Source organism: Cetorhinus maximus, chromosome 6 (assembly GCF_964194155.1).
Source record: "Cetorhinus maximus chromosome 6, sCetMax3.hap1.1, whole genome shotgun sequence".
NCBI lineage: Eukaryota > Metazoa > Chordata > Chondrichthyes > Lamniformes > Cetorhinidae > Cetorhinus > Cetorhinus maximus.
The window spans coordinates 82,010,695-82,037,839 of NC_135884.1; the positions used below are offsets into that span (position 1 = coordinate 82,010,695).

The 27,145-nt window shown below is 46.5% G+C and overlaps 1 protein-coding gene across 1 annotated transcript in view; it reads right to left on the reverse strand.

Moving 5' to 3' along the window:
• The window catches only part of LOC144682291 (hydrocephalus-inducing protein-like), a 524,265-nt gene that overhangs the window by 112,289 nt on the left and 384,831 nt on the right, over positions 1–27,145 (reverse strand). Inside the window, exons 16-17 of the mRNA XM_078544767.1 lie at positions 5,987–6,087; positions 4,714–4,849 (exon numbers count right to left, since the gene is read on the reverse strand). Coding sequence (XP_078400893.1) covers positions 4,714–4,849; positions 5,987–6,087 — 237 coding nt within the window. The remainder of the gene's footprint in view (positions 1–4,713; positions 4,850–5,986; positions 6,088–27,145) is intronic.

Sequence of the window (27,145 nt, forward strand, 5' to 3'; positions counted from 1 at the left end):
ATCACGCTGTCTGACATTAGTTGCAAATTTATTCACACATTTGTGTGACATTTAAATAAATGAATCAATGTCAGTGCTGCTTGACTTTTATCCATCTAAGTCTTTGAACCCAGACTGGCTTTCACTTCAAAATCTAACTTGTTTTCATGAACAAAATTCATTTAGTTTCTGTTCTTAGTTCAGAACTATTGATTACCAGGAAAACAATCAACAACCATTGCTGGAGCAAAGACTGCTGATACCAATCTGCAAAACTTAATCAAAGCAGTTCCTATTTTTGGTTCCAATTAGAGTTTTTATTATTACTGGTGTTGCCTGTCAAATTTTGCAATGTTTTATCTTTGTACAAATATCAGTGTTGGGTTTCATTTATGAAATCATTTATTTGGTGAACAGTATTCTTCATTTCAGTTTTGTTGATGGAAAATACAGCACCTCTATTCCATACACCATTGTCTAGCCTAGACAGACTAGTCACCTACCTTATATGCCTCTGCTGGTTCTATTCTTCGGCTCGTTGTTTAATGGTGCCTGAATTTAAGGCTTGGGTGGCTCACCCTTACTAGAGTTGAAACCTTGACATGGCACCTTCAGCAAGGCTAGGAACTCATATGGAACTACTCATACTCTACCAACCCACCTACTGTTTAATATTCAGGAAAACACTAATATGAACATACGAACAAGGAGCAGGAGTAGGCCATTCGGCCCTTCGAACCTGCTCTGCCATTTAATACGATCATGGCTGATCTGATAGTAACCTCAAATCTGCATCCCGTCTACCCCCCGATAACCTATCGCCCCATTGCTTATCAGGAATCTATCCACCTCTGCCTTAAAAATATTCAAAGGTTCTGTTTCCACCGTTCCAAAGGCTCACGACCCTCCAGGAGAAAGAATTTTGCCTTATCTCTGTTTTAAATGGGTGACCCCTTATTTTTAAACAGCGACCCCTAGTTCTAGATTCTCCCACAAGAGGAAACTTCCTCTCCACATCCACCCTGTCAAGGCCCTCAGGATCTTACATGTTTCAATCAAATCACCTCTTACTCTTCTAAACTTCAGTGGATACAAGTCTAGCCTGTCCAACCTTTCCTCATAAGACAACTTCCCCTTGGTGGAGGTATCAATAACCAAGGGGCATAGATTTAAGGTAAGGGGCAGGAGGTTTAGAGGGAATGTGAGGAAGAATTTTTTCACCCAGAGGGTGGTGGGAATCCAGAACTCACTGCCTGAAAGGGTGGTTGAGGCAGAAACCCTCATAACATTTAAGAAGTATTTGAATGTGTACTTGCGATGCCGTGGCATACAAGGCTATGGATCTAGTGCTGGAAAATGGGATTAGAATAGTTAGGTACTCGTTTGACCGGCACAGACTTGATGGGCCAAAGGGCCTTTTTCTGTGCTGCAGACCTCTATGACTCTATGACAACCCGCCGATTCCGAGTATTAGTCTGGTAAACCTTCTTTGAACTGCTTCCAACGCATTTACATCCTTCCTTAAATAAGATGACCAATACTGTACTCAGTACTCCAGATGTGGTCTCACTAGTGCTCGGTATAACTGAAGCAGAACCTCCCTACTTTTGAATTTAACTCCTCTCACAATAAATGATAACATTCTGTCAGCTTTCCTAATTACTTGCTGTACCTGCATACTAGCCTTTTGTGATTCATGCACTAAGGCACACATATCCCTCTGTATCTCAGAGCTCTGCAAACCCTCACCATTTGGATAATATGCTTCTCTTTTATTCTTCCTGTCAAAATGGACAATTTCCCACATTATACTCCATTTACCAGATCTTTGTCCACTCACTTATCCTATCCATATCTTCTTGTAGCCTCCTTATGTCCTCGTTACAACTTACTTTCCTACCTATCTTTGTGTCATCAGCAAATTTGGCAACCATCCCATCCATCCCTTCATCCAAGTCATTAATATAAATTGTAAACTGTTGAGGTCCCAGCACTGATGCCTTTGACACACCACTGGTTACATCTTGCCAACCTGAAAAAGACCCATTTATGCTTACTCTCTGATTCCTGTTAGCCAGCCAATCTTCTATTCATGCCAATATGTTCCCTCCTATATCATGAGCGTTTATTTTATGCAATGACCTTTGATTCGGCACTTTATCAAATGCCTTCTGGAAATCTAAGTATAGTACGGTTCCCCTTTACCTATAGCACATTACTTCCTTAAAAAACTCCAATAAGTTGGTTAAACATGATTTCCCTTTCACAAAACCATGTTGACTCTGCCTGATTACCTTGAACTTATCCAAGCTTCTAACATTTTCCCTCTGACGGATGTTAAGCTAACTGGCCTGTAGTTTCCCGCTTTCTGTCTCCTTTCCTTTTTGAATAATGGATTTACATTTGCTATCCTCCAATCTAACAGGACCTTCCCAAATCTAACGGGACCTTCCCAAATCTAGGGAGTTCCAGGAAATTAAAACCAATGCACCAACTATCTCACTAGCCACTTCTTTAAGGCCACTTGAAATATCTGCACTCCTAGCCCAAGTCAAATTGCCTTTGTACATTTCCATCATTATCCTCTCAATGTTCTCTTCCCTATCAAAGTTAAATTCAGTTCTATTCCTCAAAAATTACAATTCTAGCCCTTAACCTCCTGCTATTCTGAATCTTCTTACAATGTAGCAATGTCCTCAGAATCTATATACAAGAAACATTGGACAGAATCTAGTGAAGCTTCCAGGACTGGGAAACAGGGTGGGCAGGGGCATGTAACTGTGCAGGATGCGAAATGTCATCTTCCCGATGATGGGACTAAAATTGGGAATTAAGTTGGTGGTGGATTAAAGGTGGATTGAGGTTCCTGACGGTAAGCGATGGGAACCTATTTTAATGAATTAGAATGGCATGCATCCCCAGTAAACTACATGATAGCCAAGTTAAATTGTATTATTAAACAATTGTGATTAAGTTGGTAGCAAATGAGAAACAGGTGCCTTCAGATTTATGACTGGTTAAAGGCAGCTTGCAGCAGGCAAGGTGGTCTTCCTGGTGGATTTGAAATGAGTACGAGCTGCTTTTATTGTGTAAGGAAATTGGTGGTCCAGGGGAGAGGAGGCTGAGCTGCTGCACTGAGCTGGGGTGGCAGCTATCAAAGCAGGTCAAGGCCTGGCTATTCGAGGGACAAAGAGCGTGGCAGTTGCCTAGAGATCAAGGTGTGGCAGGTGGGGAAGGGGTGACAGCAATTTCAATTCAAAGTCCTCCTCTCAGAAATGTAGAATGATGCTGTTGGCTTGAAGGGAGTGAATTCCTGTCTAAGTGCCATTAATATATAGTGCACAGACCTTCAACCCCATAAGGTAGTGGCAGGGTCAGCGACTTTCTGGCTGACCACGCTGCACAATTGGCCGTAATCCTCGATTGTGCAGAGCGATTTGCTGCCACATGACTGTGCATGACCAACAGTCCCACCTCCGAGCGGAAGTCCTGCTCACTTCTGGTCCTGTCTTAGGGACACTCATGATTCCACCTATTCTCCTCAAAATTATTTTAAGTAGCATGAACAACAGGTGGCACCCAGCAGAACCTAGTGGAAATTTGCCTTTCTTCTCTCCATGTATTTTCACCTTCTGCTTCCGCTCAGCAAACCTGTTCACAATCCAGCTAATTTAACTTAATTCCATAATCCTTAAACTTCTTTGAAATGCCCACAAGTGAATCTTTGTCAATTGCCTTCTGAATCTGAAATAATTATATCCATTGATTACTCACTGTCCACCATTCAATTACCACCTAAAAGTTGTTATAGAATATGCGTGCAACACAAATTATTGCTTCTAAATTAATGCTGGTCCATAATTGCTCACTTTCTACTTTAATCCTTTTCTAAATATCAAAAAAAACTATAGCGTCATTCAGTCATCAGTACACGTTCTGTACTTATGAAGTTACTCAAACCTTTCTTCTGTTAGCATCATGGAATGTATCACATGTGGATTGGTCCATATGCAGCATACAGATTGAATTCTTCTAGTTTCTAGACAACACAGGTTTTACTAACCTCTGTGCATGTTGTGACTATTAAGCCAAAACTACCAGTTTTGAATGTGGTCACAGTCAATTAAAATTGATAAGATTTATTATAATACTCAGGATCCTCTCCCCAGATTATGGGCAGGATTTTTCAGTGCCACCAAAAGTCAATGGACTTCTGGCTGGCTCTCTAAATTTTCCATTCTTGCCCACGGCAGGGCCTGAAAATCCCAGCCTATCTCTTAAAGGACAGTACAGGGCTCTAACCCTCTAAGAATGTTATACAGAACCTAAAATATTAGTGTAAACTGCAACTATCCATATTTTGTTTGTTCGCTTGCCTTGTGTAAATGTCATTTTTGTCATCTTCAACTTTGTGTGAGTGAGAGTAACTGTTGGTGGCTTGCAAACTAATTCTGGGTCTGCGTTCAGTGTCTGCCCCAGGTAACCTCACTAAAGGAAAATGCACTCTGATGGCAAGCACTGGAGAGGATGAAAATGCTTACTGTCATCCTGCGATCCAGTGTGTTTTTGCACATTGCTGCGTTGGGTCATCTAGCCAATAGTAGCCACTTCTCTTACTGCACACATCAAGTTATGGCTTCTTCCATTAAAAAAACACATATCTCCCTATCACTTTATACAATAACCTCTCCGACATCATAACACCAGCAGCTATTCATTTTAATTAGCACTAACCTGTGGAACTAGCCCATAACATGCTGGAAGGTCATTGCTGTTCTGAAGTTTTATCATGCATTGATAAGGGTGCTTGAGAAAGCAACGTCCAAGATCAATGTGTGGGTTAACCACCTCCAAAGTAGGAACAATGCATCTGTCGAACAAAAGTTGTTAAAAGCTGGTAAGAAGTCATCAGGCGCTGTGTGACATCTACAGTAATATGCAAGCTGTACCGTTTGCTAATTACATGGTGAATCAAAAAGATTAGCAGTAATCTAGAGTGTCAATTTGAGACATATGGTCTGCTTTGTCTAAAGGGACTACCACATAAAAAGCTGCTTTGCCTTAACTAAAACATTCAGTGTTACATATCTATCAAAATAAATGAATTTAAAGAAAAAAAACAGACCATAACTAGCCCTAACATTGCATCTAACTTTATTCCACCTGTATTTTTGCTGAAGCTGAGGCTGGATTCTCCCCTGTGGCAGGTTTATTTCAATATTTCCACCTGCTAGTGTTACACTGTCAAGAACCAGCCCAGTTTTCCTCAGTGCACCTTCACTAGATATTCATGGTACTTCTACATGAAGTCTGCTATGACAACCTTGCTGTTAACATGCAAGGCAATATTAATAAATTCAACTAAATGTTGGCACACCTACCATAGCAACTTTTCAGATGCGTAAATTTAATGCTCACCTGTTCCCAAGTTTGTATTGACCCTTTCTGCCACCTCCACCCAGGTTGTGACCCAGTTGTTAATTTTGTGGTTGATTCAGGTCAGACACACTTATTTTCAAGACCTCTCACTACAGTACCTCCAAAACAGCTTCACTGAAATTAGCAGCCTGAATCACTTGTTCTAGCATTCCCCACAATGTCCCCTGTTCCCCACCACAAAGACAACATTAAGAACAACCATATTCTCTTCCTTTGATCCTGCTGCATACGTTGCACTAGGACTCCACTGGTGACTGGAGGTAGAATATGGTTCATTCACACTGAAATAGATTTTTAACTAGCCTCCTAAGTGTAAAATTGGCATTGTGGATTGATAGCTGTAACAGAAACGGGGTCATTTTCATTTTCAATGATACTGAAGTTTGTTTTAATTTACAGGTTGAAGTTCTAACTGGTTTATAAATGATCTAAAATACTATCACTGTACAAGCTGTATTTGCAACGTATTATACTGAGAAGAACAATTGATGGCTTTCTGCACGCAATTTAATTCACATTCTTGGCCCATTTTAACCATATGCACAGGATGAATGAAAGGGGAAGTTACCTTGCCACGATGGGGATTGCTAGCACTTCCAGGCCAACATTCTCAACCGCTACAATGAGAGCCAGTTCATATTTCTTTGCAGTGTTGGAGCAAAATGACACCTAGGAAAAAGATGGAAGTATGACAATTAACGATCCATGCCCGACTGCAGAGTTTAGCACAGATTAACACCCTTGTCTTGGCTATGAAAGAACTTTGGCATAATTTATATTAAAATCTTTCTATTAAATTTTACTATCCACAAAACAAATTAGATACAGGAGATGTAGATTAGAATTCAGACACCGGGTGAGGGGAAAATTGATCTTCAGCAGCAACGCAAAACAGGCAATGGCCAATTAGCAGTGCATTTACTATCCCGCACAACTTTCTTTGCCATGGACTTCAAGACCAGATTCACCCCCATAGGCAGAATTTAGTCCGGGTGGCAGGGGTATCGCCACCCAGCTGAAGTGCCAGCGAGAGTCCCGCGCCACCTCCTTTGGGGACAGCCCCCCCCCGTATTTAGTGCCAGTTAGGCACTATAAATATATGCGTCATCTACTACAGAGATCATGACAATAAGCTAAAATAGGATGAAATTTATGGTTAAACATTACTCCATTCATTCATTTGTTTGTAAAATAAATCAACTTATTAACTTTTTACTTGCCTCATCTCACTAATGTTAATTAGTTTGTTTTTCAGAAGGCTGAGAAGTGCATGTGGAGCAATGTTCTCTCTAAGAGGCACGGGTGGACTGCCTCGTAGCAATCGGAACATAGTGTACAGGGAACAAACAGGCTGTGTGCAACCAGCATGCTTGAAAAGGTACATGCATGCATGGCTGCGCGGCAATCTTAACGCAGTGCAACAAGCAGGCCACTCACGCAAGAGAAATTAGAGGAAGCATTGATGTGGAATCCCCAATGTCATCTAACATTGTTTCATTGTTAAGACCTCTGGGTCAGGCTACCACACAACAATATTGGGCACTAAAGTTAAATTCCTGTACAGGAATGCTGTACAGAGACTCAAAATTTGTAAGACGAACATTACATCAACATCTGATTTAGAAATCCCATACTGATACTTTTATGAGCATGGGGTTAAAACATGTCATTGGCCCAGAGTAGGGGCAGCTATATTTTTGACTGAGGATCTCTTAATTCCACCACTGCAAAAAACGGAACCAAAACTTTATAGAACATAATAATCCTTGGAACAGAAAAATGTTGTTACTATTCCGCAAAAACCTATGTTCCTATGTACATATCTTCTCACCAACCCCTCAAACCATTCCCTCTCCAGAAGCACATCTTAGCCCTTTATAATAATAGGATTAGTCTCTCCATGACTACTTTTTTTTAAATAGAAACCTGCTCCTATAGAGGAAAGATAAAAGAAAATGCTGATATTGCTTCTGGTGAGCTCTGTAACTTTTGACATGGATAAAATAAGGTTAAATAGAGTGAACAACACCTTGCATTAGATTATCGACTTTATAGGATGCAGAATCAATATCCTGCGCAAGTATTTTCCAAAACTCAGCCACATGCATTGTTGTGAAAATCAGGAATCACAAAATCATAAGCTTACAGCACACAAGGAAGCCACTGAGCCCAGTACGTCAGTGCTGGTGTTCGACCTTAGCCTGGAACCATTTCAACAGCTTCGGTGGTAGTGCAAAACAGGCAATCTGAATCCCCGGCAGTCTATTCTACAGCAGGCTCTATTTTAACTTCGACTCACCTCAATAGGTTGTTAAAACAGGTTGCAATTCACTACTAAAATAAAAGCAAAAAACTGCGGATGCTGGAAATCCAAAACAAAAACACCTGGAAAAACTCAGCAGGTCTGACAACATCTGCGGAGAGGAACACAGTTAACGTTTTGAGTCCGTATGACTCTTCAATAGAGGCCAGAACAATCCCCATCCACCACTACTCTCCTCCGTCTGGCTGAACTTGTTCTCACACTGAACAATTTCTCCTTTAACTCCTCTCACTTCCTCCAAATAAAAGGTGTGGCTATGGGTACCCGCATGGGCCCCAGTTATGCCTGTCTCTTTATGGGGTATGTGAAACATCCCTTGTTCCAGTCCTACTCTGGCCCCCTCCCACAACTCTTTCTCCGGTACATCGATGATTGCTTCGTTGCTGCTTCATGCTCTCGTCTGGACATGGAAAAATTTATTAATTTTGCTTCCAATGATTCCTCCATCATTTTCACATGGTCCATCTCTGACACTTCCCTTCCCTTCCTTGACCTCTCTGTCTCAATTTCTGGTGATAGACTGTCCACCAATATTCATTACAAGCCTACCGACTCCCACAGCTACCTTGACTACACCCCGCTTCCTGTAAGGACTCCATCCCATTCTCTCAGTTCCTTCGCCTCCGTCACATCTGTTCTAACGATGCCACTTTCAAAAACAGTTCCTCTGACATGTCTTCCTTCTACCTTAACCGAGGTTTTCCAACCACGGTGGTTGACAGGGCCCTCAACCGTGTCCAGCCCATCTCCTGCACATCCGCCCTCACACCTTCCTCTCCCTCCCAGAACCATGATAGGGTCCCCCTTGTCGTCACTTATCACCCCACCAGCCTCCGCATTCAAAGGATCATCCTCCGCCATTTCTGCCAACTCCAGCACGATGCCACCACCAAACACATCTTCCCTTCACCCCCCCCGGCGGCATTCCGTAGGGATCGTTCCCTCCGTGACACCCTGGTCCACTCCTCCATCACCCCCTACACCTCAACCCCCTCCCACGGCACCTTCCCATGCAGCCATAGAAGGTGCAACACCTGCCCCTTTACTTCCCCTCTCCTCACCGTCCAAGGGCCCAAATACTCCTTTCAAGTGAAGCAGCATTTCACTTGCACTTCCCTCAATTTAGTCTACTGCATTCGCTGCTCCCAAAGCGGTTTCCTCTACATTGGAGAGCCCAAACGCAAACTGGGTGACCGCTTTGCGGAATACCTTCGGTCTGTCCGCAAGCATGACCCAGACCTCCCTGTCGCTTGCCATTTCAATACCCTATCCTGCTCTCATGCCCACATGTCCATCCTTGGCCTGCTGCATTGTTCCAGTGAAGCTCAACGGAAACTGGAGGAACAGCACCTCATCTTCCGACTAGGCACTTTACAGCCTTCCGGACTGAATATTGAGTTCAACAATTTTAGATCATGAGCTCTCTCTGCCATCCCCACCCCCTTTCCGATCCCCTTTTTTTCCAATAATTTATATAGGTTTTTCTTTTCCCACCTATTTCCATTATTTTTAAATGTATTTCCATCCATTGTTTTATCTCTGCCTTTTAGCCTATTTCGATCCCTTCCCCCCACCACACCCCCACTAGGGCTATCTGTACCTTTATTATCACCTTCCTTAGATAATATCATCAGCTTCAACACCTCTTTGTCCTTTTGTCTATGATATCTTTTGGTTATCTCCACCTATCACTGGCCCTCTATCCAGCTCTACCTGTCCCACCACCCCCCACCTTAAACCAGCTTATATTTTACCTCTTTTCCACTTTTCCTTAGTTCTGTTGAAGAGTCATACGGACGTAAAACGTTAACTGTGTTCCCCTACCCAGATGCTGTCAGACCTGCTGAGTTTTTCCAGGTATTTTTGTTTTTGCTTTGCCATTCACTACTGTTCTGCAGTACCACAAAGACCAATCTCACCCCCACAACATTCATTACAATGTATATTTTGACAAAGATCCTATGGTACGCTTATATGTATATATATATATGTATGGGAATGATACTTTGTTTAGATTCAGTTTAAGTTCTTTTACTGAGCTTCACAACTCCAACTGAATTTCTGACATATCTACATGGATACGAGCTAATGCCAAGGTCACAAGAGAGCTCTCAAAAAATAAATCTCTCCTCTGAGAAACTGCTGCTAAGATAAAATGAGGATTTCTCAGAAATTATTAGCATAGTACATTTCAATAAGAGCTGGAGATTTTGAGATTACTTGACTCACTGACGAAAATGGGATGAAGCTGAAAAATAGATTACTCACCACTAGTTGAATTGTATTTCTCTCAACTGATCAAAATCTCCAAAATCATGAACTTGTTCATTCTGTTTAAAGTAATTTTCCAACTCTTTACTGCTGGGGACAGATAGTACTCATTGGGATCAAATGCTGCCAATTTAGATGTGCAATGTGCGCCTAGAACTCATTGCCCATGAGGATGGTAGAAGCAGAGATGATCTATGATTTCAAATGGAAATTGGATGGGCACTTAAAGGATATAAACCTGCAGGGCTATGGGGATAAAGCGGGGAATTTTACTGATTGGACTGCACCATGTAGAGCCAGCATGGACTAAATGGGCTGAAAGGCTGTCTGCTGTGCGTAAAGACTTTATGACACTTTCTGACCATTTACAGTCATGGTTTAAAACCAGGTGCAGCAGGTGCTACAATTTTCAATGTGCAACTAGAGAGGTGGGAGTTGGGGGTGCTGATGGGTGATGCTCCAAAGATGCAGGGAGGAATTTTTCATTCTGGAGATTAAGTGCAGTGGTGGGTTGGGAATGCCGCATGATTTCCACTGGGCAGTGGGGCAGGTTCTCGCGCCTGATCATCCACTTTTAAGCTCATTATTTATGCATCAACGAGGAGTTCAACGAATCTCATGACGGGATGGGCAGTGATTTGTCCGCCTCGCCATTACCACATTGGGTCGAAGAGCCACGTGCCATATTTAAACGGAAGCCACACACTCACTCACTGCAGGGCAGGTGTGTGGGGAACCTGTTGGAAATGACGGCCTGAAGAACAAAACCATCTGCCCCAAAGTTCAGTGACAGCGGCCTGGAGAGACTCCTCCTGGCAGTCCAGCACCTGCGGGAGGTCCTCTATGCCAGAGATGGCAGTAGGAGGTCCACCAACCTCACCACACCAGCTTGGGAGGAGGTCACACATGTGGATCCCAGAAGAGGACCGCCCTGCAGTGCAGGAAGAGGATGAATGATCTCATTCGCTCGGCCAGGGTAAGTCAACCTTTTCCTCACTCCAAACTCACACTCATTAGGCAATCAGGCAGTCTATGGGTTACAGTCCACAGGATTCTCACACACTACTGCAGAAGGGACATCACCACTGACTGTCTCACAGAAACTACAACATCATCATCTCTTGTAACATTCCTTACTAGGGAGGACTCAGCACACACAGCAGGCATGCATGCTTCTGATCTGCTCTTTCAATTGTGGTGCTCACAATCAATCCATCTGTCTTTATGCAGGAGAAGATCACCCACAACAAAAGGGAGAGATCCAGACAGCAGGGGGTATGCTGGAGCTAAGGCCATTCACCCCCTACAAGGAGCAGGTGGCAGAGCTGGCTGGAAGGACAGGGATCATTGCTGTGCGGAAGGCAAAATTGGCATCTCCCAACAAGCCAGAGAGTCCAAGCAGTAGATATTAGCCACCCATGGACAATGACTATGAGTGCTCTTTAATGTAGGTGACTGTCTAGCCAATCATTAATTACCTCTTTTCTATATCACAGCCACCAGCAAGAAAAGGCGGAGGGAGATCGCCAGTCAGCTCCAGCCACCAGCACCTTGGATGAGGAAGTATCCAGGAACAACCCATCACTGCGTTCACCTGAACTCTCCACCAGCACAGAGACATACATCTCTGTGGAACCTAATTCTAGAGTCACTATCTGGTGAGCACAGCACAGAAACGGTACCACAGAAGATGAAGGCAGTGACAGCCGAGGTCTCTGACACTCACAGGACTGCTGGAGACCAGATACCTGCTGAATCAGAGTCCAATGATGAGACTCTGGAATCAGCCCTCACAGAAATGTTGGAGCTCCAAAGACAGGCAGGAGAACATCAGGCAGGGTTGTCAGAGACCATCAGCAGATTAGAATGATGGACTGAAAATTCCATCCACATTCTGTCTGATGTCGTGGCTCCAGCATGCAAATGCACTGAAGTCACCGTTGGAAAGGAGATGTCCGCAGTGGAGATCTTGGACCAGCAGTTTCTGCCCGATAAGCACTTGGACCTGCACACCATCGCTCTAGCCATGAGTGGAATCCATCAGTGGCTAGGCGAGAGGGGGATGGGGCACCTCAATCCCACTCCAGGCACCCCAGCTTCGGAAGACATCAGGCAGGGGCCCTTGGGCATGCAAAGGGGGGAGAAGCATCAGCCGGACACCCCGAGCGCCTCTACACAGGACACTTGAAGAGCGTCCAGCCACTCCAAATCCCTCTGCCTGTGACCCCATCCACTCCAAAAGGTCAGGTGAGGAGGGTGCACCTGCCCCTGAGCAGGGGGCCCTTAGCAGACCGGGACCCTTCGGGCCTCAGGCCTCGTGGACGCATGCTTAGGTCATCTCAGACAACAGGGCACAGCAGTCAGCAGGCTGCTGTAACTGTCGGGGATGCATCTAAATGTAGCAGTATGGTAAGAAAAATTAAGAAGTACTGAGAGCCTAATGGTGGCACAGGTGTTCACTACTGTCCATACTTTGCACGTGTGAATATATTTTGCTTTTCTGCCTCAAACTCTCAGGTAGTGAATAGCTCTTCCATGTGATGTAAGGTCATTTTCTTTCATTCATGGGGATATGGGTGTCATTTATTGCCCATCCCTAATTGCCCTTGTTCAAAGGGCATTTAAAAGTCAACCATGTTGCTGTGGGGTCTGGAGTCACATGTAGGCCAGATCAGGTGAGGACGGCAGATTTCCTTCTCTAAAGGACATTAGTGAATAAGCTGGGTTTTTTCAACAATCGATTCATGGTTATCATCAGACTTTTAATTCTAGGTCTTTATTGAATTCAAATCCCACCATCTGCTGTGGTGGGATTCGGGCATTACCCTGGGTCTCTGGATTACCAGTCCAGTGACAATATCACTACGCCACCACCTCCCCTGTATCCAAGTGTAACAGATGACCACCCCCCCCCACCCCTCGCCCCCGAGTATCTCCTGTCGTGTCCCTCGGTTTTATGGTGTCTTGCTCAATCTCAGCTCATTCAGTTGCCTTTATGTCCACAAAAGCGACATGAACAAATCTAGTTACTATAGGAATATGATAGCTGGACAACGCATATGTAAGACTTGTGCCAGAGGATCATATAATGTGGCCTCATGAGTATAGGTTTTGGAAAGTATTTTATTATCCTGATGCTGCTGCACTGAAATCTGTTCTCTGTGGCTGTTATAGGTTTTAAATACCTATAACAGCCTTGGAGTCATTCCAACCAAGTGAACTTTTCAATGGTTTCCATGTAATGACTGTCAGGTTTGGGTGTGAGTTATAGTTTAAATAATCCTTGGGAACCTTAGCTTTTCATGCCAGCCTGCAGCTTTAACTTGTGGCCGCGTTTACAGTTAAGCATTACCCCTACATTAGTTCTCACTCTCCACCCTCATGATGCAGAGCAATGGACCTCATTTGCATTTGGTGACTCTTGAAATGTTTGCTGGACGGCCATGACTATGCAATGGTATAGGTGTGTGCCTAGCCTCATGATGCCAGCCTAATACATGTGAGGATGCAAGTTTTCATCTGAAGATCTAGCTAGCGTGGCTTGACATAATCCCTGAGCTAGCTCTCATAAGGGCAATCAACATGGTTCTCTAATCGTTACAGTGCCATCAGCGTCTTAGGCTTCCTCGTACGCATCTCAATCTGGTAGAGAGAAAATGTGGAGGAATGTAATGGGATGACAGATAAGCTCCAGTACATCTGTTGATTGATCTTTAGTATAAACAAAGATACTAAGTAATCCTTAAATACTGCCTCAAGGCTGACTGGGCCGCATCACTCCCAGATGCCAAGGCAATTCTGGACGTGAACTTTGGAAGCTCCCAACAAAGGCTGAATCCTGGGTGCTTGTCAATGATCAGAAGATGGTCCTGCTGAAGCACTCTGTGCACACCAAGATAACCTGACTCAGGCTTGCATCCATGATGTAGAGTGACAGATCACAGCGACCTGAAGAGTGATCTCATCCTAGGATTCAGTATGAGGATGAGGCCTGAACATTATTCATGCATGAGAGATGGCCTTTGGAGAGCCGCTGTACAGATTTAGATCAGTCCTCAGACGGTCAAGCGATAACCAGTGATTGATGATTGTCTTCTTTTAGGAGCTTTGCCACACTCCAGGCATACTGCCATGAGTGCACTGATATTTGCAGTGCTGTTCCTGCCTCTTGAAGGTTGCCAAAGGCAGTGAAACAGTGACGCGTGCTTGAAAGGATTACACCATGTCTACTTGCTTTAGATTGAGTGCTGGTGAAGTTTTTATCCAATTACAGAATGGCCACATGCTCCGTAGGCTGCTTACCCTTCCAAAGATGAGGCCATCATTACGCAAGATTTTGACTACTCATTCTCAGATGAATGTCCTTCATTGAGATATCGAAGATAACAAAGAAGGTGTTAAGGTCTACCCTGCATCAAAGGGACAAGTGAAATGTACTTGGATAAGCCTGTCTTCTTCATCGTCCTGGAACCTTATCTCATGGGCACATATGCCTCATCTTGCCCATGCAATGGCCTTCCCCTGTTGGGCATCATCATCCTCGCCCTCTTAGATTTCATCCCTTTCGGCGCCTTCCTCATCAGAGGAGACATGCAGCTCCTCCATCACTCCATGTGGTAACTCATGCTCCTCTTTGGAGTGCCAGGTTGTGTAGGGTGTTGTAACCATGATGATGCAGGACACCTGTGAGGAAACCATTTTTCGAAAATTTGAAGGTCATTCAGTTTTGAACATTCTTCCGCCTGCGTTATTTTTAAAAGTTTGTAATATTAATTTGGGCTGTTTAAAATGCCATTCTTCAAGAAGCCACAGATCAAGGTGGATGTCCAGCAGGAACACCTGCTGAGGGCAGAGATACTTTGTATATCTAAGTTAACAAAAAACTGCTGTTGCCAGGCTAAATACTCTTGCTGACTGGTTATAAACAACCGGCTGAAGAGAAGTATTCTTTGAACAAAAACAGAAATAGAAATACCTGGAAAAACTCAGCCGGTCTGGCAGGATCGGCGGAGAAGAGTACAGCTGATGCTTCGAGTCCTCATGACCCTCCAACAGAACTAAGTAAAATTAGGAAAGGGGTGAAATATAAGCTGGTTTAAGGGGGTGGTGGTTTAGGGGGGTTTTGTTGGGACAAGCAGCCAGTGATAGGAGGAGATAACCAAAAGCTGTCACAGACAAAAGAACAAAGAGGTGTTGAAGGTGATGATATTGTCTAAAGGAATGTGCTAATTAAGAGTATAAGACAGGACAGATAAGGTACAGATAGCTCTAGTGGGGGTGGGGGAATACTAAAAGGTAGAAATAAACAATGGTGGAAATACATTTAAAAATAGTGGAAATAGGTGGGAAAAGAAAAAATCTATATAAATTATTGGAAAAAACAAAAAGGAGGGGGAAGAAACGGGAAGGGGGTGGGGATGGAGGAGAGAGTTCAAGATCTAAAATTGTTGAACTCAATATTCAGTCCGGAAGGCTACTAAGTGCCTAGTCGGAAGATGAGGTGCTGTTCCTCCAGTTTGCGTTGAGCTTCACTGGAACAATGCAGCAAGCCAAGGACAGACATGTGGACAAGAGAGCAGGGTGGAGTGTTGAAATGGCAAGCGACAGGGAGGTCTGGGTCATTCTTGCGGACAGACCGAAGGTGTTCTGCAAAGCGGTCACCCAGTCTGCATTTGGTCTCTGCAATGTAGAGGAAACCGCATTGGGAGCAACGAATGCAGTAGACTAAGTTGTGGGAAGTGCAAGTGAAATGCTGCTTCACTTGAAAGGAGTGTTTGGGCCTTTGGACGGTGAGGCGAGAGAAAGTGAAGGGGCAGGTGTTGCATCTTCTGCGTTTGCATGGGGAAGTGCCATGGGAGGAGGAGTAGGGGTGATGGAGGAGTGGACCTGGGTGTCACGGAGGGAATGATCCCTACGGAATGCTGCCAGGGGGCATGAAGGGAAGATGTGTTTGGTGGTGGCATCATGCTGGAGTTGGCGGAAATGGCGGAGGATGGTCCTTTGAATGCGGAGGCTGGTGGGGTGATAAGTGAGGACAAGAGGGACCCTATCATGTTTCTGGGAGGGAGGAGAAGGTGTGAGGGTGGATGCGCAGGAGATGGGCCAGACACGGTTGAGAGCCCTGTCAAATATCGTGGGTGGAAAACCTCGATTAAGGAAGAAGGAGGACATGTCAGAGGAACTGTTTTTGAAAGTAGCATCATTAGAACAGATGCGACGGAGGCGAAGGAACTGAGAGAATGGGATGGAATCCTTACAGGAAGCGGGGTGTGAGGAGCTGTAGTCGAGGTAGCTGTGGGAGTCGGTAGGCTTGTAATGGATATTGGTGGACAGTCTATCACCAGAAATTGAGACAGAGAGGTCAAGGAAGGGAAGGGAAGTGTCAGAGATGGACCATGTGAAAATGTTGGAGGCGTGGAGATTGGAAGCAAAATTAATAAATTTTTCCAGGTCCAGACGAGAGCATGAAGCAGCACCGAAGTAATTATCGATGTACCGGAGAAAGAGTTGTGGGAGAGGGCCTGAGTAAGACTGGAACAAGGAATGTTCCACATACCCCATAAAGAGACAGGCATAGCTGGGGCCCATGCAGGTACCCATAGCCACACCTTTTATTTGGAGGAAGTGAGAGGAGTTAAAGGAGAAATTGTTCAGTGTGAGAACAAGTTCAGCCAGACGGAGGAGAGTAGTGGTGGATGGAGATTGTTCAGGCCTCTGTGAACATCTTTGTCTTTAAGTCTCTCAATCAGGGTGAGAGTGAATGTGCCTTCGAAGCAGGCTGCAAGATAAAGACTCTCTCTTTCCCTCTCTCTGCTCCACCTTTGTGTTGTATGCGGTCTGGAGTGAGTTAAACTTTCCTCAGAAATGTCTCTTTAGGATAACTCCACTGTTTTACTTTGAAAGTCTGCAAAGTTGTGATAAGTAAGAATCATCAAGGATAGTTTCATCAACAAACCTGTCTGAAAGAATTTCCAGATCTATACGGCAGAATTTTACGACAGCAGGATTTTACGTTCCCGCTGTCGTCAACGGGATTTATAACGGCCCACCGCATTTTATGGCCCCGTCCCTGCCGAAACAGGGCTGTATAATTCTGCCCATGGTGACCAGAATTCTGTTAGATCAACGGCGTTGAGATCTCTTCAAATTTTATACTTTCAAAAGAAACTTTCCCATACTCCAGCTTCTCGAGGGGACTGTGTTTGTTTTGTCCTGTTTGTGTTTATGTGTGAGTGTATGGGGGTTCAAATATCTGTTTTTTTTGAAAAGGGGAAAATTGTTACACTTCTAAACTATAACTTGTATGTTAACCTGTCTATTAACTTATTTTTTTAAAAAGTAGTTTGTTTTGTAATAAATCAATTCTTTTGTGTTTACTGAAAGAAGCCTGGTTACAGTCATTTTATGCTGGGAATAACAGTATTATTGGCCAGTTTTGTTAGTGAAGTAAACATTTAAACTATTGCTACAACCGGTGGAGAAGTGGGGTTAGAATTAACTGCACACTCCTCCCATCACAGTCTGTAACAAGCCCTCTGCGGAGAGTACTGGAGAGTGCCGCCCAAGCAGTCCAGAAATCTGAAATGCATTTTCAACATGCCAATGGTCTGCTCAATCGAAGAGCATGTAGCAGAATGAGCCACATCGTGTATCTCCTCTGAAGTCTTCTCTGGGCCGCCAAATGGGTGTTAATAGCCATTCCTTTGGCCAATAGCCTTTTATCACTGATGAACCAACCCTGAATGTGCTGAGGGCCCTCGAAGATCTGTGGCATCTGGGAGTGACTCAAGATGTAAGAATCAGGTGAGCTCCCAGGGTATCTTGCACATACCTGCATTATCTGCTTCTGGTGGTTGCAGACCAGCTGCACATTGAGAGAGTGGAACTCTTTCCTATTGCTGAAATGTGGCTGCTGCCAGGGAGCTCTTAAGACCACATGTATACAGTCAATGGCACACTGTACTTGTGGGAAGCTGGAGATCGCTGCAAATCCCACTGCTGTAGCAACCTGGCTGGCTTCATCCAGGAAGAACTGGATGTAACTGTGTGCCTTATTGAAAAGGGCTTCGGTAATATCTCTTATGCATTTTTGAGTGGAGGATTGCAATATTCTGCAGAGGTCCCCAGTAGAGCCCTAGAACGAGCTGCTTGCAAAAAACGTTGAGTGCGGCGGTCACCTTTAGGGCAATTGGCACTGGAGGGCCTCCCAGTTCCCGTGGCGTCAGATCCTCCAAGGAATGTGGCAGATGTAGGCCACCACATCCTTTGAGAAGCAAAGGAGTCTGTGGCATGTCTCTTCTTCAACTCCAAGTAAGAGAGGCATCTTCGGTACACCCTGGGTCATGCCACATGCCTCTGTGAAATTGGTCTCTCCTCTTGAGCTTCTGGATCTTTATGGGGCCCCACTGGCTAACGTTCCTGAGGGTGAGGCTCCTCCTTTAACCCTGCCAGACAGCGACGGGCCCTTCCTCTCCTCCCCGGTTGCATCAAAGCCATAAAGGAGGCAACATTATGTCTGTGGAAAAATAGGTTAGAGACATGACTGCAACTTATCCTGAAATGATCACCTTCCATCGCCAAGCTAGGAAGTCGTTGTGAAGCCCTTGGGCTTCCCTAATTCCATACATTCCATAGGCCTTCCTTGAGGCTGAAGCACATCCTGAAGGACCACAGGCAGCTAAGCTTCCCTCATCTCCCCCCATCCACTCCCATCGCCACACAGCTCCAGACATAACAGCGCATTCACAAAGGGCGTTGGATCTGGGTGAGTACAGCCATGTGCTATCAATCTCAGTCAGGGCACTGTCAAGCTGTCTCCTTTGTAACTCTTTCGAGTTATCAACAGATCGCATGTAACTCTTTCAAGTACATTCACAGTTCTTGGTTTCCGGGAGTGGGACATGAACCCACAACCTTCTGATTCAAAGGCGAGGGTGCTATGAACTGAGCCACAGCTGACACCTCCTAGTTTCCAGTAACTCTTTTGAGTACATTCACAGTTCTTGGTTTCCAGGAGTGGGACTTGAACCCACAACCTTCTGATTCAAAGACGAGGGTGCTATGAACTGAGCCACAGACTAGAGCCCAGCCTTGAACTAATTTAACGACTGTAAGCTTTGAGTCCTGTAAGCCCTGCACATTTCAACTGCAATGTGAAGGGTCATTTGGAGTTTGCTGCATATGTCCTGCAGCTGTGGCTCCTTAATAGTTTGACCCTTCTGACCTTTCCACATTCCTCTGTGATGGACAAATGATCAATCAGACCAAAACAAATGTTGAACAAAGCCCTAATAGATTCTAGCAAGAATGCACACCACAAACTAAAGTGACCAAATCCTTCAATTGGCATTTGAGTCTTCCTAGCATGTCTCAGCTGTCCTGAACTGGTAATTATTAGGGTGTCCTTTCAATCGGCCCAAGAGTGCAGTAGCTGACTCCTCCCTCAAGCCCTCAGACCCTTCCCCTAGTGATTTTTTCCAAACTTATTTTTCTACTGCGTCATTCCATCGGGCTGTCGAGATGCTGTAATTCTACTTTGAGACCAACCTCATCCTGTTACTGTCCAATTCCCTCCTGTCCTCTTTGATCCTCACCATGTCCAAATTTCCATTTCTCCGATCACTCTCCTGCCTCCCTCTTTAACCCTGGAGCCCACTGTCATTGTAGTCAGATTCCTGTCCTCCCCCAAACTGTTTTCTGCCGATGTCCCCATGGCCCATATCAACCTCACCCCTACCCATCTTGAGGCCATATGTACCATAACCTACAGGGAACCGCCTCTACAGGGTGCAGGTGCTTCTCCTAGCCGTGACAGTCTGCCCAATATCAAGCCACCAACCCCCAGGACCTAAATGTGTGAGATACTGACCATGTCCTGTACACCATGCTGTGCTTGACCAACACTGCATAGCCAGGCCTTCCACCTCCCTAGATCAGGACCAAGAAATGAGTGCCAGGCATAGACCTGTAGCATGATCCGCACTGCCCCAGGACTGCCTTTAAATTCTAGCCCCAACAATGTCCTAGTCCCAACCATCTTCAGCTGCTTCATTAATGGCCTTCCTTCCATCATGAGGTCAGAAGTGGGGATGTTTGCTGATAATTACACAATATTCAGCACCATTCACGACTCCTCAGATACTGAAGCAGTCCATGTCCAAATGCAGCAAGACATGGACAATATCCAGGCTTGGGCTGACAAGTGGAAAGTAACGTTCCTGTCCCACAAGTGCCATGCAATGTCCAACAATCTAACCATCGCCCTTTGACATTCAATGGCATTAGCATCACTGAATCCCCCGATATCAACATCTGGGGGTTACCACTGGCCAGAAATTGAACTGGACTAGCCATATAAATACTGTGGCTACAAAAGCAGGTCAGAGGCTGGGAATCCTGCAGTGCTCACCTCCTGACCCACCCCAAAGCCTGTCCACCACCTACAAGGCACAAGTCAGGAATATGATGGAATACCCTCCACTTGCCTGGATGTGTGCATCTCCTACAACAGTCAAGGCGCTTGACACCATCCAGGGCAAAGCAGCCCACTTAAATGGCACCTCATCTACAAACATTCACTCCCTCCACCATCAACACACAGTGGCAGCAGTGTGTACCATCTACAAGATGCACTGCAGGAACTCACCAAGCCTTCTTAGATAGCACCTTCCAAACTCACGACTGCTACTATCTAGAAGGACAAGGGCAGCAGACACATGGAAACACCACCACCTAGAAGTTCCCCTCTCCAAGCCACACACCAAAATGACTTGGAAATATATTGCCATTCCTTCACTGTCGCTGGGTCAAAATCCAGGAACTCCTTCCCTAACAGCACTATGGGTGTACCTGGACTGCAACGGTTCAATAAGGCAGCTCACCACCACCTTCTCAAAGGCAGTGAGAGGTGGGCAATAAATGCTGGCCCAGCCAGCGACACCCACATCCCATGAATGAATAAAAAAAAGAGGTCTTGTTGGGAATGTACAGTATGTTGGTTAAAATAAATAAACCTAAACCGATGGAGAGAAAATTTGAAGGATATTAATTCATAATGAAATTGAAAAAAATTGTACACTGCAGGATTGCTATATAATGTATAGGCTTATGATAAAAGACAATAGATGAAATCGTCCCAGATTTGCACTAAGTGTGGAAGGAGGTGTGAAAATTGACATTTTACCCACCGAACGCAATGGCGGGTTTCCGCGCCATAGCATCTCCTTCCCACCTCATAAATTAAGCAGTCACGGGAAACATGCCGGATCGCTGGCAGGTGGCCTCTGATTGGCCCACCATGCCGTTCCCTCGCCACTTCCTCAGGTCGGGCGCTATATTTAAAATGCAGCCACGGGCACACTTCTCAATGCTTGCAGCCCAGCACTGGCCACATCTGCTCTGTAGAGTAGCCTCGGAATCATCACCTGGTGAACACACCACACAATCTGTTCCATAGCGGGCAAGGCAGGGGCATCCTTGGTCGCCAGCAATCGGAGACTGCTGGAGGCAAGGAATCTGCTGAGCCTGAATCAGATGATGAGCCTCTCGACTTAATCATTTGGTGGAGCTGCAAAGATAATCATGGGATTATCTGCAAGGGATATCTGGTGCACTCCTCAGATTGCAAGGGACGGTGGAGGAGTCTGCCTGCCTGGAGGTCCTTGGCTCCACTCAGCACACATGCACGCCTAGCATTCTTCTCATTTGGCCTGGCATGGGCCTTGTTCACATTCTCTCCATCTGTGTTAATGCAAGACAAGATCACGCACAATCACTGGGAGAGGTTTCAGACCGGGGTTGGATGCTGGACATTAAGGTCCTCCCTCATTCCGTTCGAGAGTTGCGCATTGCAGTTAGCTGGAGAGGACGTGGACCATTCCTGCGGTGACAGTGAGGTCAGAGGCAACAAACCACATGAAGATCCTGCACCATATTTCCCCTCTCTCAACACTACTCTGAGTCCACTATTCTGCGTTCAACGCGGTTGCCAAGCACTAATAACCTACACTTTTTGTCCTAGGAACATCTGCCACGTTGCCCTCAGGCAACCTTTACCCTGACCCCAGCGCCGAGAGCACCTTGGATGAGGACCATGAGATCAGCACCGTTGAAGACCCATCATGGCGCTTACCCACACCCTCCACCAGCGCAGCAAAAAGACCTCGGTGGGGCCTAGATGTAGAGTAGCCTCGGGATCACAAGCTGGTGAGCACACCACACAATCTGTTCCACAGCAGGCAAGGCAGGAACATCCTTGGTCGCCGGCACTCAGAGACTGCTGGAGGCAAGGAATTTGCTGAGCCCGAGTCAGATGATGAGCCTCTGGACTTAATCATTTGGTGTAGCTGCAAAGATAATCACGGAATTATCTGGAAGGGGTGTCTGGTGCACTCCTCAGATTGCAAGGGACAGTGGAGGAGTCTATCCACCTTCAGTGCAAGATGATAGCACCAGCATGCCAACGCATCGAGATCAACACTGGTAGAATAGCAGCCGCCATGGGGTCCTTGTGCCAGGACATTAGTCCTGCACTGCTGTGCTGGCTGAACTCCATCGCTGATGCCATAGTTGGCCTACAACAATGTCAACACAGGGGGACTGCAGGGCAGCTCGATCTCACTCCAGCTTCCCCTTCTCCTCAAGAAATCAGCCAGGGACCGTCAGGCAACAATAGGGAGGGGGACCAACAACTCGATACCCGGGGGGACATTCACCCCGCTAATTCCGGGAATTTATGGCCAATCCAAATCCCCTCTTCATGTGGCCCCGCAGTTCCAGCTTCACAGGTCGAGGAGGGTGCAACTGGCCCACAGCAGGGCACCCAAAGCAGGCCAGGGTCCTCCAGGTCTCGGCCCTCCAGAGGGTCAGGGCCAAGGTCATCACAAACAGGGCATAGCAGTCAGTAGGCTGCCTCCACCTCCACTGTGGATGCCGGGGGAGCACCAAGACGTAGCGGTAGGGCAAGGAAGATTAAGAAGATGTAGTTGTACAGCATGGGCACGCATGTTAATTTCTTGTACATAAAGTTCCTGATTGTAAATAAACTCCAAAGAATGTCTCCTAGCCTATTGTTCCTTGTTATGATAAGCAGTGTTTGGCCGGGATGTTCTGTGCCCGCCGGCGTCAGGTGTGTTCAATGGCGTTAGCGGACAATTTTTAAAAAATTTTCATTCGGGGATGTGGGCTTCGCTGGTTGGGCCAGCATTTATTGCCCATCCCTAGTTGCCCTTGAGAAGGTGGTGGTGAGCTGCCTCCTTGAACCGCTGCAGTCCATGTGGTGCAGGCACGATGGTATGGAGTGATTGGTTTCACGACAGCGTGAAGCCAGTTTGCGATCATATGCTTAACCTGCCAATGGCAGGCCACATTTCCCACAATTGGACATTGGGAACCTCATTGTAATACATCAGCAAATCATTATTAGGCCAGCCCACCGGACTCATCGCCCCCTGCTGGAACATCCGCGCACGTCGGTGGGAAAGCACACCGACGTGTTTCACAACAGCACATAAGCAACGTGAACCTGGCGAGTTGCGCTTCGCTTGGGGCTTCAACACTTGTTTGCTTACCTTGCTTCAGTCAGCACTCGCAGTCGTCTGCCCCATGTCTCACAGACAGCACCACGTCACTTTTAGGGGGGCTGACAGATAGGTCTACCTACCAGTTCAGCCATATGTTGGTGGCTTTTCAATGGCTGCAGGGCAAGGTCTTGTTTGGGGAAGGGGCAAAAGTGGCCTAAGGCTAGGGAAGAGACTGCAAGACAAGAGCTGTACTGGGAAAGGAAGATATCACAGGGTGTGTGTGGGGGCACATGTTGATCTGTGCAAGTGGCCTCAAAATGGTGAAGGCTGAGGGGGCAGTCTCGTGAGGAGATGAGGCCAAATGGACATGTGACAGTATGTGTGTGAGAAAGGGTATTGATGTCCCTTGAGCTGGCAATGAGTGAGATGTCAGTGAATGTCTGATGGGCTTCAGTGTGAGAGTTTAGAGTGATGAGATGGTTGCCATATCCTGGCTGCAAGGATTGAGATCATTTATCCTCTATCTGCATTGGGTGGCCAATCTCTTCTGTGCAGCATTGGCACTGACCACCACTGACATCACCTACCAAGCCAGGGTGATAATGTGGCAGCCCCTCCTGAGGCCAGAGCGGGGTAGAGGAGATCACAGCAGGCCTCCATGGTATCCAAAAGGCGCTCAATGGCTGCAGTCTTCTTGACTTTCGGGGCAATCGCTTCTTTGCTGCAGTCCTGGGCTGGCAGCACTGAGAGTGGCTATACTTGAAATGTGCCTGGCGTGATGAAGCGGCGAGGTGATGACATGGCAGGTGAATGAGAGCCTACCCACCATGGAAATGGCGTGTTTCCCGGGAATGCATAAGTAATGCGGCAGGTTTGAGACAATGGGGCATGAAAACCCACCATCGTGGCCAATGGGTAAAACATCGTTTTACCTGCGCACTACTGCAGTTAGTGCAAATCTCGGATGATTTCGCCCTTCGTGTCACTCAGATGTAAGAGATCTGATAAGATAGAGGCAGGTGTCTCAATCCAGGGCCTCTTTCCTGCGTAATGTGTAACCTTCAGACCAATGTGATGGTCTGGCTTCACACTCACTGGACACATTACTGGTGCTTGCATCTTACTGGTTCTTCTCATTGTTGCAGAACGCTGTGGCAGGCATCACAGAGTTCCGTCATTCTCTCTGTGCGCTCTCAGCATCTTAGAAGTGGAGCTGGCCCCCATCTCTTCAGCATCTGTGACCAGTGGCAGTGTGGTCCTGGTGGGGACAGGTGCTGAAGGCTGACAAAGGATCAGGTGCATTTAAAGTTTCATGGCTGCCTCTCCATGATATGACCCTGATGACAGAGCGCAAGCGAGCTATCCTCAGCCAGGCAGGTATCAGACATTCACAGAGGCTATGATCAATGGAATGTCCTCACTACATGTCTTCATCATCCTCCTGGAATCAAGCAACAATTAGGGCCTTATCTGCATCTCTATGACATGAGCCTGAGCACTGAGGGTATATGCCCTGCCATCAGCCACACAGGAGTGAAACTTTCACAGATGCAAGGTGAGGATGTTAAGAGTGTCCTCACTGCATCTTGTCATCATCCTCCACAAATCTTGCGGCTGTGAGGGCCTCCTGAGTGCATCTGCCTCGTCTGGCTGGTGCAACAGCCTCATTGCTGGCATCCTCGCCTTCGAGGACCTCATCACAGAACTCCCGTCAATATCCTCTTCACAGGAGATATGCAGCTCTTCCATTTCCTCCTTAACCAGTCCTCCCCGAACGAGCGTTATCGGCCACATCCTCTGTGGGTAACCCTTGTCCCCAAGGAGCCAACCCTGTAGCCACTCTGGACCCTGGAAGATGTCAGGGATCTGAGACCTGCTAAGGGTGTAGGAGTCATGGATGCTCCCTGGGAATCATGCTCAGACCTGTAGTATGAGTTTGTGGTGGTCGCACACCAATTGAACGTTCAACGAGTGGAAGCCTTTGCGGCTGACGTAGATGACTACTTGTTGCCACGGAGATCTAAGCACCACATAAGTGCAGTCGATGGCACTCTGCACCTGCGGAAAACCTGAGATCTGCGCAAATCTTAGCACTCTTGCTTCCTGGGTGTCCTGATCCCGGGCGAAATGCACAAAGTTCTGTGCCTTCGCGAAGATGGTATCCGTGTCCTTCTAGATACAGTTGTGCATGAAGGCTTGTCAGATCCTGCACAGGTCACCTGTGGAGCCCTGGAAGGAGCCACTGGCGTAAAAATTGAGCATTGCGATCGCTTTCACGGCCACTGGCAGTAGATGCCCTCCATGTCCCTGTGATGCCAAATCCTTAGGCAGGTGGCATATGTGACTGACCAGTTCCCTAGAAATGAGCAGTCTTCAGCAACACTGGTTCTGTCATCTGCATGAATGACTAGCTCCATTTAGTCTAGTGAAGTGCCTATGAGCGACGGATCTCTGTGGATCTTCAGCTGTATGCACAGCAGGTCCTGCCGCCCCTTCATCTTGAAGGAGGTGCTCCTCCCTTTGCCGAGCCAGGTGCTTCCGCAACTCTCTTCTTCTCTGGTCTCTGTAAGCCATGAGGCATACCACTGAATCATCAGGTTCCATGATCCTGATGTTCTCCTCCTGCAGGATCAAAGAGAGAAACGCATGGTTTAGCATATGTGTCCTAAGAACCTCCCTTTGTTAAGCCTGAATGCCCCTTCACACATGCAGGAGAGCGCTGGCCACCACTTGGATGGCCAGTGTGTAGTGTGCTTCATAGTTGTTCGAAACCCCACCCACCCCACTCCACTTGACCATTTGGTGGCAGCTTTGGCCACTGGACTGCATGCTATGCTCTCAGCTCAGGGACAGGCATTCTCCTAACCTGCACTGCAAGGCTGCACTGTTAGCTTTAACCATGAGGGATACTGGTCCAAACCTTAATAAAGACATTGTAAGGGGCTGTGAGTGCCTCCACCAGTGACTGCGCCATGGCAAATTTTTGCAAGGGGGTTCTACAACTTGCCCAGTCAGCCCATTGTTCTGTGTCTCCTAAAACAGACATTAATTTGCAGTCTGTGCCCGAGAGGTGAAAAGTGCTAGAGCATTTGGTGGCTTTTGCGTTCCTTGAGTGGACAGAAAAACTTCAGAGGCTCGACTCTAAGCATGTCAATGGTGCTGCTGCTGAACGGTCTTGGCTGCGGAAGAATGCTCACTTTTGACAAGCTTTTCCAAGTGCGTGGCCACTTCCCTCACCTCCAGTCTGTGCTGCCTTGACCCTGCCCGCCCTCTCCGATCCTCACCCGCACAGGGTGCCTTGCCCCAGCACTACGCTGAAAGGCAGCCAGGAAAAAGTGACTTGACTGTGCTCATCCCCCAACCCCTGAATCCGCGGTGCCTCTTCCTTGATGTCCTCTGGACAATGCATGCAAGCGCTGTGCAAGGTTGTGTGCACTCACCTCCAAGTTCCCCTCGAAGCTCAGCTCGCCAGGTGCACGCCTTTTAAAGGCAGTCGTGAAACACGCCATTCTGGTCACGCCAATATGGGCGGTAAATTTGATGTGGGGTATGATTCCAGTGAGCAGGGCTTATAATGAGATACTCAGGTATTAAAATTAGGTTTCCAAGGTGC